The sequence below is a fragment of the Salminus brasiliensis genome, chromosome 11, assembly GCF_030463535.1.
Source record: "Salminus brasiliensis chromosome 11, fSalBra1.hap2, whole genome shotgun sequence".
In the NCBI taxonomy this organism is placed as follows: Eukaryota; Metazoa; Chordata; class Actinopteri; order Characiformes; family Bryconidae; genus Salminus; species Salminus brasiliensis.
The window spans coordinates 20,626,022-20,640,148 of record NC_132888.1 but is presented as its reverse complement, the minus strand read 5'-3'; the positions used below and the strand labels follow the sequence as shown (position 1 = coordinate 20,640,148).

General features: G+C 40.1%; 1 protein-coding gene and 1 long non-coding RNA gene across 2 annotated transcripts; both read right to left on the bottom strand.

The window, feature by feature from the left end:
- Positions 1 to 3,154: 3,154 nt before the first annotated feature.
- Positions 3,155 to 8,077, bottom strand: LOC140565742 (L-amino-acid oxidase-like). The gene is made up of 7 exons (XM_072691791.1): positions 8,072 to 8,077; positions 7,768 to 8,010; positions 7,077 to 7,189; positions 5,174 to 5,375; positions 4,979 to 5,047; positions 4,763 to 4,899; positions 3,155 to 4,080 (listed from the first exon to the last, which is right to left on the bottom strand). The coding sequence occupies exons 1-7, from the start codon at positions 8,075 to 8,077 to the stop codon at positions 3,315 to 3,317; spliced, it is 1,536 nt and encodes a 511-aa protein (XP_072547892.1). The 3' UTR covers positions 3,155 to 3,314.
- A 24-nt stretch (positions 8,078 to 8,101) lies between these two features.
- Positions 8,102 to 11,471, bottom strand: LOC140565323 (uncharacterized). Its single transcript, XR_011980583.1, has 3 exons — positions 11,455 to 11,471; positions 9,002 to 9,083; positions 8,102 to 8,144 (listed from the first exon to the last, which is right to left on the bottom strand). It is a non-coding gene; the product is annotated as an uncharacterized lncRNA (long non-coding RNA).
- Positions 11,472 to 14,127: the final 2,656 nt, after the last annotated feature.

Below are 14,127 nucleotides of genomic sequence, written 5' to 3'. Positions count from 1 at the left end.
ACCGCTGGGTTAGCGTGGCCCCGGCTCACTTAGTGGTAGCTAGTATTACACTCGCGAGGTAAAGTCAACATTTATCATTTTATAGGTGGACAACACCTATAAAATGGCCTTCTTGGCCAAACGTCTTGGTTAGACTACTCTTGTAAACCTAGTTCTAAGTACACTTCAGACCTCCGGACACTCAGTACTGGAGTCCCTCAGGGTTGTGTTCTTTCACCCCTTCTCTTCAGCCTCTACACTAATGACTGTGTCTCCAAAGATCCAGCTGTAAAGATCCTGAAATTTGCAGATGACTCCACTCTGGTGGGCCTCATAGCCAACGGTGATGAGTCTGCTTACAGAAAGGAAATTGAGCAGCTGGTGTCCTGGTGCAGCAACAACCACCTGCTGCTAAACACAGAAAAGACTGTAGAGATGGTGGTGGACTTCCGACGCAATCCACCCACCCTTCCCCCCCTCCACATCAACAACACTGCAGTATCAATGGTGGAGTCACTCAAGTTCCTGGGCACCACCATCTCCAGAGACTTGAAATGGGAGAAAAACACCATCTCCATCATCAAGAAAGCTCAACAAAGAATGTTCTTCTTGAGACAGCTCAAGAAATTCAACCTGCCACAGACCCTGATGATCCAGTTCTACACAGCGATCATCGAGTCCATTATCACAGCCTCCATAACTATCTGGTTTGGTTCCTCCACCTCACAAGAAAGAACCAAACTCCAGCGCATCATCAGGACAGCAGAGAGGATCATCGGATGTAACCTGCCATCACTTCAGCAGATCTACACCAGCAGGATGAGGAAGCGGGCTGGCAAGATTACATCTGACCCCTCACATCCTGGACACCTCCTCTTCCAGACACTCCCCTCGGGTAGAAGACTGCGGTCCATCAAAACTAGCACAACACGTCATGCTAACAGCTTCTTCCCCAGAGCTGTAGCGCTCCTCAACCACAGTGAACACCTCCCACTGTAAACCTAAAAACATACAACTGAACTGTACCAAACCGGACTGAACAGCTATTTTGCACTCTGCCTATTTTGCACTATGACTATTTGCACACCTGTACAGATGTTCTTTTCTGTAAATATATTTTCAGCTCTTTATTACCTTAGTACTTTTTACTTTTTTAATTTATCCCCTACCCTATTTATTGTTTAGTGTCTTTTTCCTTTAGTTTAAGACTGTGTTCTGTGTTTTTTTGTTACTTGTCATACGTGTTGCTCTCACCAAGACAGATTCCTTGTATGTGTAACATACTTGGTGAAATAAAGAGATTCTGATTCAGATTCTGATTCTAAAATGGTAAGAATCTTTTTTTCGAATTGATGTGAAGATGTCGTTCAGACTCCATATGTCACATTTATTGTGACAAACTAACTAATACTGTATGATTTTCAGATTTGTCAGGTTCCATTTCTAACATATCAAAGTAGTGCAAACACACCATTGAGAAATCACTGTATTAATAGAGAAGAGCCGAATAAACAGCAGAAATGGCCTTGAAGACTCTGAAGGGTTCATTTTGATTTGAAAAGGGTGAGTTAGTGATGTTCACAGGAACTACTTCATTAGAAAGTGGACTGACAACTCTTTTCCTAGACTAGCAGCACTGTATTTAAGCTTTCCAGGGCATCACAAACTTCACGTTCTGCAGTTATTTTATGTAACTGCAAATGTTTAACACTTTTTCTGTTTCACTCTGTATAATGTTTTCAGTTATTTCATGTTGTCTTATGTTGTCTTTCTTCGTCCTGCTGAACCCCACTGACTTCCATAAGGCGGACTGTAGGAGTACTGGTGCAGATTGGGGTGAGTTGGGCTAGCTGGGCTTTAGTCAAAGCCTAGGCCTTTTTTCCTCAGTGCTGAGACACAGTCTTCTTTTTAAAGGTTCAGCAGTTCAGCCTCATAGACATTGCTTGTAGAGAGCAGGTATCAGATCTTTCCACTAAGAGATGGATGTTTTGCAGATTATGATACTCATAATTCTTTTATACAAGTTCTGAAACGCCTAAAGTCAAAGTAGATTATTATTTATTAGAGCTTTGAATCATAAAAAGCCTGAACCAGCTCAACGCTTACACCTGTTCCCATTTCTTACTGTCTCCAGAGGCCAGTAGGATTTCTTGGTCATTTGATAGCCATCCTTTTGTCATTCTTTGCCTTCAGCATGCGGAGAATGGCCAGGGTAGATGACTAATGGGTCTTTCTCAGTCACACTACTTCATTAAGGTTTGTAGCAGTTCAGCAAGGTTTCCACACTTGATTCTTTTAGTGAATTCAAAAAGCGGTACTGCCTATTTCAGAGAGAATGTGATATACTGAGGTGAGCAATAAGAATTAAGAAATTAAAACATATCTAATAATATATATATATATATTTCAGTATCACATGCTGCTCCAACTACTACTGTTACTTAATTGCTTTTGAAAAACATCTTTTTTTGTCTGTTTTTGGTTTTCTCCATGGTTTGAGCCCAGCAGCTATAAATAATTCTGGATGAATGGACCAATAGAAATGCTCTAAATGACCTAAAAACTCTTATTTTACTTCGACTTCCATTCAAAGTTAAGAACATTCTTGCCTTCTCTTGTAAAGCCACTATTTTGGAGATTCATTAGCTACGATATGCTGATACTACTACTGAATGCACTTATGCCAAATAGTCAACAATTACTGTCAAGAATCTTGTATAATTATTAGTCACTATACTGTATTGTCACACTTTGTGTAATATAGATGTTGTACGGTAGTTCCAAAATCACACAGTTTATATTTCGCTGTATGTTTACATGACCTATAAAGCCTATAAAGTCGATAGGAGGTCTGCAAACATCAGTGAAGAATTTGTGGGAAGCTATTCCTCAATCCTGTGAACCAAAAGCAGGTGTTCAGAGTATTGCCGAACACTATGACTGATTGTTGAGTTACTGATTTTGTCTTTTCATTAAAAAAGTGTTTTTCAATGCCATTTTGTAAGCAGAATCCACAATGAGATGATACTATTATAGAAGAAAGAAAAAAAAATGACAGAAAAAAGATCTTAGAGCACTAGAGCACTCGGAAAACCAAAGTCTTACACATCCTATGGTTGAAACCTATTAAAAGGAAATGTACTTAGCTTAGTTTAACATTAAGTGGACATTAGTAATGAGTGTAGACATTAAACTCTAGAGTAGCCTGGAGTGGCATTAATAAAAGTAAAAAATGAAGTTATAATTTATTAAAAATGTTATAACTGAAGCCATTTTTCCATTCATGATTGTTATAAAAGCACCATTGGGTCACAAATTCACCGTCTGCCTAGTTTTTATCCGTCAATACTGTTAATGTTCCTAGCAGCTCTAAGAGCAGACTTCATGGCCGTCTCAATCCAGCCATGAGGCATGGCCGTATGCTCTCCAGCGAAATGAATCCTCCCCTCTTTCTGGAATAGATCCTTAGCATGCTGAGTCAGCTGGTAGGGAGTGTAGATGGCAAAGGCTCCATGGCTGTAAGGATCCAGCGCCCACTTCTTCACAACACCTCCACTGCAGAGCTGCCGGATGCCCTCCCCATGAATCTTCACCAAGTCGTCCAGCATAAAGGTGATCAGCTCATCATCATGCATTCCTTGGAACAGTGTGGAATCGTCCGACCAGGTGTAGGATGCCACCAGTGCCCCACCTGCTGTTCCAGGGAAGCTATGGCTGGGATAGTAAATGAATCGTGAAGGCATATCTGTGATGCTTCTCCCACCCCAGATGCCTTGTTTCTCCCAGAACCTCTCGGTGAAGCTCAGCACAACCTTGGTGGAACTGGCATAGTGTACTGAGCGCAGAGCCTCCATCTTCCGGACTGACAGAGGAGGCTGGAAATCAATGAACAGTGAGGCTTTGGCTGTAGCTGTCACCAAGACGTAGTCGAATGTGAAGTTGGTCAAAGTGGAGAGTTTGCGCCAGTCTTCATACGAAACTGTCACATTGCTCTCGGTTTGAGTGATGCGTCTGACCTTTGAGCTGAGGAGGATTGTCGCGTTGAGTACTTCATAAAATTTTCTGGGTATTTGATCCATGCCACCTGAGATCTCATAAAAGCTGAAAAAAAGATTCAGTAATAAAAAGAAGTAGGTATATCTTTCACCGACAACGATTAATAACACATTATATGGGAATTCTAGTTAGTCAGCGGCTTTTCCAAGATCTGGAAAATGAAGGAAAGTCTTTGATCTCAGAACTGCTTGCATGGTGGCCCGAAAAAAATGCAGCAAAACCCCCACGGGCATTAGCCGACATCAGAGTGCTGCTGCACTATTCTACTGTGCAACATTGCTAATACAAGCATGATTTTGAGAATTTCCCCACTGTGGGACTAATAAAGGATTATCTTATCTAATCCACGCAGAACAGTCATCAAAAGTCAACATCTGAAACATGCAGAACAGTATCTAAATAAAAAAATTAAATTATATGCTTTATCATTCATAACTGATAAAGTTAAATTTGACCTCTTTGACCAGTCAACAAAGGCAGGCCTGTGTTTTAAACTAAAAAAGAATAGCATTTTTACTTCAACAATCAACAGTATAATTTGGCCGGGGAGCCCAAATGTGCATACAGTTGCATGAGAACATGTATTAGACAACATACAGTAGCCCATGTTTCATCTGAATGAATAAATCTCTAAAATTCAGGACAGATGAACAACTATTTAGGATAAATTAGATAATGCAGATGAGTATCTGGCCATGATACTCATAGTTTATTCTAAAATACTTACTCTACATCATCGTTGATATCGGACTGGAGGTAGAGCATCTCTGTGATGCCAGTGTAAAAGAAGCTGTTCTCATTAAGAATGTCTCCAATCATACGCAAAGCTTCTCGACTCAGGTTACCCTCCTTCACTAAGTACTCCTGTGCAGCCAAACAGAAATCAGTTCACAACCAAACTTGCAAACTTTAAAATCGGAACACAATGATTAGGTTTTATTACCTTCACGGAATATGAATCATACTTCTCAATCGTCTTATTGCAGCCTAATTTTTTCACATCATCTCTAATCTAGACATACAAGGAAGATCAGTTTCAGTCATGGCAGTGAAAACATAAAGATGTCGTTATGAGAATTTCACATTTCAGCAGTTTTACCAAATATCTTTCTGATACCAACTACCAACTATTACTGACCTTCGACAATGCCCTGTCAAAAAGCTGACTGGCTGATTTCCCCTTCTCGTGAGCATCTACGGAGTAATTCAGCACATCTGGATTTTCCTTCACGGTGTAGGTTTTCTCAAGCAAGCCATTGATATAATAGTAAGTATTAATGTCTTCTTCAATAAAAGGGTTCAGCTTCAGGCCCATGTTTAATATAAATGACATGAGGATCCTGGAAAGTGAATGAGGTGGGTGAGGTTGTAAAATATTGTTATGGCAAGGCTTGGCATTTTCAAGTTTTTTGTAAATTTGCTTCTATACTCCACCCCGATGTATTTGTAATACTGCAATGAGTGTGAGTGAAGTGTAGACCTCCAGCTTTGATTCAGTGGGTTTAGCAAAATATTGCATTAATCATTTAAGAATTACAGCCATTTTTTTACATAGTACCACCATTTACACTGCCTCAAAATGAACTGGAAAGATAAACTGATTAACTGATTAGCACTTTCCAGATGTGAACTATTCCCTCATTATTTCCAGACTTAAAAGGTCTGGAGTCGATTCCAAGTGTTGAATTTGCATTAAGTTGCAAATCATGGGGACTCTCAATATATTTAAACGTTTAAAGAGTTGTTAGTGCAAATGAGGGAGGTCATAATTAGCCAGAGAGAAGTGGCTAGGTCAACAATTTAGTCGATTCTGAACAAAAAGGAATACTCTGTAGAGCTTAGCTACTCCCAAAACTTGGGAAGACCACAGAATATAAGATGAGTTCTTTCCTTGGTGAAGAAAAACTTCTTCACAACATCTATTCAAGTCATGAATACTCTTGAGGAGGTAGGCATATCATTGTCAAAGTCTGCTATCAAGAGATGCCTTCATGAAAGTCTATACAGAGGGTTTACTTCAAGATCCAAACCACTGGTAGCACTCACAAACAGATGGGCCACATTAGGCGGCTAGAAAACATCTTTAAAAGCCTGATCAGTTCTGGAACAAGATTCTTTGGACAGATGAAACCAAGGTTAACTTGAATATAGAGAAGGAAAGAAGGATTCATGAATTCAGCTAAAGCAATACAACATCATCTGTCAAACATGGTGGAGACTGTGTTATGGCATAGGCATGTAGAGCCATCAATGGTGTTGATCAGCTGGTAGAAGTAGCAGAATGAGTTCTGGGGTGTATAAAGCTATACTTTCTGCTCTGCTGTTGGCGCTTTACTGAACAAGTGAATAATTACCCAAAACATACTGCAAAAGCAACCCGAGAGCTTCTTAAACCAAGGTAATAAAATGAATGTCTGACTTCAACCCAGTTGAGCAGCATTTTACTTATTGAAGACCAGACTGAAAGACCCATACACAAGCAGCAGCTGAAGACGGCTGCAATAAATTCTCAGCACAGCATCTGTTCATCTGTTCATGGGCATCTGTTTATTGAGCAACCAAGTATTCAACAGAATTCTTATATTTATATTTATGGTAGTTTGTCCAATTACTTTTGAGCATGTGAAAATGGAGGGACTATGTAAAAATGTACCAAAGCTGAAAGTCTGTACTTCAATCACGTCTTCATTTCAAATCCATTGAGGTGGTGTACAGAGTCAAAACTATAAGAATTGTCACTGTCCAAATATGTATGGACCTTTTACATGCAATCTCTCCATGTACAACAGTGGAGATTTTTAAAGATTATAAGACATGACATAAGACACAACCTGCCAGTTATCAACCGTCTGGTGTAAAGTCATTAAAAAGTTGGTACTGGTACTAAAATTTGAATGCAAAGTTTACATTCCCTTCTGATGAAGACCATAGAAATGATTGTGCCTTTTTGTTAATCTTGTCATGATCAGTGTTGCAAATGACCATACCCTAAGCAAGAAGGCAAGATCCAAGTGTTTACTATTTGGGCAACCTTAACTCACTTGTGAAACCCTGGGATCCTCATAGCTCCAAGTTCTGCATACCAGCCCTCTTCTTTCATTCTGTGTGTCTGGATTCTTCCACCTATACGATCACTTGCTTCTATGATTGTGACCTAGAGGTCCATACAAACAGTGAGTAAGCATCTAGGAAAATAATAAAGACAAAATGAAAAGGCAAACCAATGAATACATGTGAATATAAGGGCTATGGAAGTGCTAATCAGGTAATTAGCATGGTCCTCATGCTCTGGGACAGCTGTGTCAGAGCAAAGATATAGTAGAAGTAGGGGGTGACAGGAGCCCTAAAAATGTATTAATTGAGTGTCTTGGCAGAAATGTTAGAGTTGTTGGGCCTAGTATAATATATTTTCTTTGGCCTCCCCAATATTTACCCCAAGTTGGTACCCATAGGGTCCCATAAATAATGTAAATTTCAGTCATAGACCATGGACAGCTTGGTGGTCTCCCTGCTCAAACACAGCTAATTCAACGTATTTATTTAACTGCCAGTTTAACAGGTCTGTTTCACTCTGCAGTTGGACACTGGCACTCTAGGAACAGAAGTTAATACCCCTGGAGTTCATGTGAGTTCATTACAACATTGTGATTCTCTGGAATCACTGTACCAGTGTGCCAGTTGAACTGAAAGTGTTTGATGTCTGAAGCGTTTAATGTAGGCCCAATGAACAACCTTATGTCCAGCATCCTCCAGGATCTTTGCTGCAGTGAGTCCAGCAATGCCTCCGCCGATGATGGCCACGTGACGAGGGTTCTTTGCATGGGGAAGACCTTCAGCCATTATCTTACGAAGCTCATCATAGTCTTTGTCTTGCAGGCATTTAGATAGAGGATCATCTGTATCCCCTCTGCCACAAATCTTTGCTGAAGTGAGTCCAGCATCGCCTCCACCGATAATAGCCGCGCAAAGAGGGTCCTTTGCATTGGGAAGACATCCATCTATTATCTTACAAAGCTCATCATAGTCTTTGTCTTGCAGGCATTTAGATAGAGGATCAGCTGTAACCCTTCTGACATGGATGACCGTAAGCAGTAGGATCACAATAGGCACTGGAAAACAGTAAAATGAAGATGTTAAGCAGTACAGAACATTAAGCCAGCACCCATAATATCCAGCTAGGGTTTTTAAGGGTTAAAATATTATATAAATCAGTATTTTATTATACAATTGTTTGTAAACGAAGTAATGACAGTAATTTCTAATAGATTACCAAAATGCATTTGTGTCCACATAACCATTAGATGGCGCCGGTTCATTCTGGTGGAACCAAGAATTACTACTGGGTTGACACCTTTCACTGTTTATTCTGGAATCTACATCATTTAATAACTTGTTGTGTAAGAAACAGTTTAGTAGGGGGTGTCACTGTCTAATTTGTCTGCATGTCATGCAAGCATAGACTATTATAGGCCCGGATTAGGATCATACAAGGCCCTGGAGCTCAGGCGAATCTGATGGTCCCTCCAGAGTATTGGCAAGCATTTTCTCTCACACAGTATCACTGTCAGCAAACACACACATTAACAAAACTGCACACACATGCAGGCATACGCAGACATACAGAGCTGCATTTTGTAAACATAGGCCACATACACACACATACTGACACCCAAAAGGTGCTCTGACGAAGTACAAGTACAGTGTAATCGGCATGAAGGCTCATTAATGCTACCACTTCCTTCCTCAGTTCTAGTTTACTATCTATCCTTTAAGTTCTGATATCAAGTGATTACCAGTATCTGTTCTAATCTGCACCAGAGTGCCCTAAACCCATAGCCACGGTTGCTCCATTTCTCTGTGTAGGTTTTTAGGTGGAGGAAGGGTGCAGAAACATATTTCCATGCTATGCTATGCCACGTTAAGCTTCCTGCTATAAAACAACACCTTTATTTCAATTTCTACTTACAGAAGCGACGGATCCCACAAGCTTGATGCATGTTTCCTCAAGGCCGCCAGGGACGTTCCAGATCACTCAGGACTGAGGAAACCTGGGAAAAGGCGATCATCTCTGTTCAAAGTGTAGCTTTCTGAATCTCCATCACCTTCCTTTTTCACCACCTTTCATCCTGAGCTAAGCTCTCATATGCTCCTACATACAGCCGTAAGTGATAAGCCAGTCTTCAATTATTTAAATGAAAATGACTACGTTTACCAGTATGCTGAAGTCTTATTTAGTATGACGTATTTCTCTGTTAAGTTCATGTTAGAGGCTTAGAGACACAATAGCTGATTAAGAGAGTGACACAGGAGACTCTTTTTTTGATAAACTGCGGCTCATCTTGGCAATCAGCAAAGGTAGGTGGTTGAAGTTCACTCAAACACAGTGATGACAGTAAAACATTTAAGGCACTTACACAATTCCAACAACAACATCAAAAAAACCTAACCAGCATGCACTGTAGCATGGCAGGTGGTGGTCATTCTGAGTGTTCCTTTATATTGAAGAAGGTCAGAGGTTGAGTGGAGTGATCTTGCCCATTAAACATTAAAACATCAGTATTGAGTTTATTAGGGCTGTGTATTGGCAAGAACTTGGCGATATGCAACACCTATCACGATACAGGGCCTGCAATTCAATATATAGTGGTATACTGTGTTACATTAAGCAAGACCACATAGTGTTTTTTTAAATCAGATTTTAGGATAATATAAAAACACATTATCATATTCATAAAATCTGATCAGTTTTATTTTGGGAGTCAATACAGAAATGAAAAAAAAAGCATAACACTGTGATCTTCAAGAATATCAATATATTTACACCCCTAGAGTTTATATAAGATTGCTACACTTACATAAAGACTTCAAGCATCTACAACTCTCCCATGTCACAGTATGAGTTTGTTTTAATCCGATTACAAAGTAGTTAGTAAATTAATTAACTTGTTGGGACAAAACTAGTCTGGTTGACACAGTGTAATCAAGCTTCAGGCAGTTCCAGGGAAGCCCCTTTATCCTACAGTGAATGCAACTTGAATGGTGTAGATGTGCCATGACAATGTCTGAGCCCTTTTCCAGTTTCAGTTATTGATGTTAAAGTGACACTAACATTAACACAGGCAGTTTAATCCCTTAGCAAACATTTTTGTGTATTTTTTTTTAAGGTACTGAAAAAATTGAATAAAGAAGCCTTATTTTACATCGTTTTTTAATTTTAAAAATTAGCAAGCGAGTTATAAAGTTAGTTGTTGTATCAATATTGTCATACAAAAACCTTCAAAATGTCAACTTTAAAAAACGTGCTGACTTTTAATGGAAGTCAGTGTAAAAAGATTTTGACACAATGTAGAACAACGTTCAGTTGTGTCCAAAAATGAAAGGTGAAAATGAAGCGATGCTAAAGAAGAGGCTTTTTTGGTTCTATACAGAACCGTTTTTGTAAGAGATCTGAGTGTGGAGAACCATTAAATTAGTACAGAACCTTTACATTACATTAAGAAGACTCTTCACAGACACGTCTCTATTACAAAAGATTTCGCTTTCATTTTTCATTTTTCATTTCATTTAAAAGAAGCACTTTAATTTTTAAGACTGTAGGGTTGTTAATCACTACTGCTCTGGTCATTTTCTCTAGTGCTTCTATGGGATTAGTGCCAAGGTCACAGGGGTGTCCATTCACTATTCTCCTCACTGCAGTCAGTACTACTTATGGCATTCCCAGCTAAAATCAGGTAGCATATTCTTTACACTGCATGTGGGAATTCTCAGCACATCCTGAAGAGATGTTTCAGCTGAAAGTGCGACTCTCAGCTTATTAACCCTTTCCTGCCTGTCATCAGTAAAAACAGCAGCTTAATGGTCGCCTAGCTGTGCGCGACTCTGCTGAACAAGGAACATTTGGTTTTAGAGGAACTTCAGTTGTAATATTGGTGGAAAAATATCCTCTGAGTACCACAATGATGACTTTGCATTCATAAAATCCTGTGTACAGTCAAATCATTAAGCAAAAGCAGTCTTATTGGAGTGAAATAATGATTTCCAAAAGACAATTGGAGTAGACGTTCAGATGTAGAAGGTAAAAAAAATACTCATTACTTATTATTACTTAATACTTAATACTTAAAAACATACAGAACTGCAGTAGAACTACAAAGTACATCCAGCATCAGCATTTCAACAGCAGCTCGTTAGGCTCTTCTTGGGATCCTTTTAGTTAAAAAAAAAAAAACCTATGTTTACTCTAGGTCCCCAGGCTGAACTACATTGAACAAATGAATCTTTATTAATGTAGTATTTAGTAATTTAGTAGACTTCATCATGATTTATGCAGATACTATATTGACTAACCTTTACTTAAGTGCAAACACAGTTCTTTCCATTCCATAAAACTGATCTACTTACCATTACAAGTCTACTTACCAGAGTTAGTGCTTCCACTCACCTGGAGTGTCTTCTGAAGGCTAACTCTAACCCACTGCTTTTATTTGGACTGAAATTGAAAGTATGAATTGTGAAACTAAGGGCTGGAATAATCTTCCCTCTGCACAACACAACTATACATTTCCTGGGGGGAATTTGATTCATATGCTGCAGAGCCAATCAAGTGACTTATCATGAGTCCTGAAGCTGTGCACCTTTTTTCCCCTCCCAAGAAATGTCACAGGACTTAAGTAACTGAAAGCCAATGTTTTGTTCCCCCCAAGATATCATCTGGTTGGAGAAGGCTAGCACTGTTGAAGAAATGATTTGGTCAATGATTTACACCATATGGACAAAAGTATTGGATGCAATACTGAGATTGCAGAGAACATAGGTGCTGTAGCGAGGGGAGGGTGGAGTAACACAGGAGCCTGAATGACATCTCCATGTAGTCTGCCTTCCTCCACCGTCAGCTTAACAAACGGAAGATGAAGGAAATGGTGGTGGAAGCCTACCCGACCTACCTCTGTCATCACCCAGGGTGCGGGTATCTGGGTGGTGCAGATATAAATACAATGTATGTCCAAATGTTTCTGGACAACCCGTTTCTAAATGCAGGTGTGGGCATTTAGCTGTGAAGCAGTGGAGCTGTGTTTTCTGGAATTATGATGCTTCATCCAATACCTTTGGGGTGATTTGGGGATTTCGAGATGATCATCCAACATCTTCACCTCACAAATGCACTTGTCGCAGAATGCAATCAACTCTTCACAGCAATGCTCCAAAGTCTAGTAGAGAGTCTTCTTTCCTGGACAGTAGAGACAGTTACTCCAACAAAAGCAGGATAAACTTCAGTAGACACGATGACTGAGCAGGTGTCCCAATACTTTTGTCCATATCATGTATCTGGGTGTTCACTTGGATGACAAGCTGAGATGAGCAGAGTCAGTATTGTAGATGGGTATTTTCTTTCTGTAACATTAGGCTTACATTTATCTCAGGAAGCTTTTAGCCAACATCCTCTAACAGCATCAGTGGTGGTCACATATCTCTCCAGTCTCTACTCTCATGGCACCTGATGCCGTTTCTTAACAGTAAGCAAAGCAAGTAGGAATTAACCTTAGGCGTTGCCACTGGTTCGAATGCCGGGTCATGCTGCTTGCCATCAGCAGTCATAGTCCGGGAGAGCACAATTGGCCTTGTTCTCTCAGGGGTGAGTTGATAGCACTTCCTCCCCACATCACTCCTAGTGTGATGTTGCTCAACACAGGTGTCTGTTAGCTGTTGTATCGGAGCTGGGGAGCTGCACTTTCCCCTGGAGTGCGCTGGCTGCCTAGCGATGCAGCATCAGCATCAGTTTGAAAAGAGGCGGTGGATGGCCTCACATGTGTCAGAGGAGACGTGCTAGTCCTTACCCTCCTAGTGTTGGGGCCATTGCTAGTGATAGGGGGAGTTCACATGAATGGGATTTGGATAACTGGCTTTTCTTAATTGGACAGAAAAAAAATATATAATCAGTGTTATATTATATATAAATAAATTATACATAAATTAAATTATATATAAAAATAATTTCTGTATCAGCTAGTTTTGATGGATGCTCGGTTTCTCCCTTTAACATCTCATGTCGAATCCATCTGAACAAGTTGTACAGTTAAGCAGCCATCTGGTGTGGCGATAACTCAGATAACCACATCTCTGAGAAATGCATTTCAAAATGTGCAACATGTCAAATCTGGAGATGGATGGATTACAGCAGGAGACCACGTTGGGTTTCACTTCTGTCAGCCAAGAACAGAAAGCTGAAGCTGAAGCTTAGCCTGGTCTAATCAATCCTGATTTCTGCTGAAGCACACAAATGGTAGGGTCAGAATTTGGTGCTAGGAGTAGAGGAGGAGTTATCGTGTACAGCTTCTAATGGCTGCTTCCAGCATGATGATGCACAATGCCACAAAGCAAAGGCCATCTCAAACTGGTTTCTGGTATTGTATCCAAAAGAACACCTTGATAGGATGTGGAAGGATGACATAAAACGTGAGTGAAAATTTGGTGTGCATGAAACAGCACTGAAGAAGACATGAACAGTCATGCAATTACAGTAGGCCTTAAACCATAATCACATGGTTTATAATGTATGTCAGCAGAGTGGACTTTCCAGAGGAAGCTAGAGGTTTTCAGGAGTGTTGGCTCCACATTTCAGGAGACCAAAACCAAAGGTTTCATAATGAATGCCTGGTTTCTGCTTAAGTCTGAGTTTCAAAACTTGGATCACACCGTTTAAGAAAGCACTCTGCTTTGTAGAAACCGTCTAGCGGTCTGCAGTATCACATGGTTCTCCACAGAACTAAAGAGAAATGGACCGTGAGGCAACACTGGGATTTAAAAAAATTCAAATATAGTGGTAATAGAAGTTGGGTATGTCCCAGCCTTTAGGAGATGCGTTTCCAAACATTGCATTTACCTCATTTGTAGATACACTTTATGGACAGAAGTATTGGGACACCTGCTCGTTCATTGTTTCGTCTCAAATCAAGAGTATTAAAGGAGAGTTTGTGCTGCTTTGGTTGGATTACCTCTCTGCTGTCTGCTAGACTTTGTAGCATTGCTATGAGGATTCGATTGCATTCAGCAACAAGAGCGTTGAAAGGGTCAAGATGTTGGATGATCGCCACC

Bases quoted from the DNA above. Each gene is read 5' to 3' on its own strand.
- LOC140565742 (XM_072691791.1), bottom strand. The intron at 7,190-7,767 runs GTTGTTCATTGG...ATGGACCTCTAG, and splicing joins TGGAGGATGCTGGACATAAG to GTCACAATCATAGAAGCAAG. The intron at 4,900-4,978 runs GTAATAAAACCT...TTGGCTGCACAG, and splicing joins ATGATTCATATTCCGTGAAG to GAGTACTTAGTGAAGGAGGG.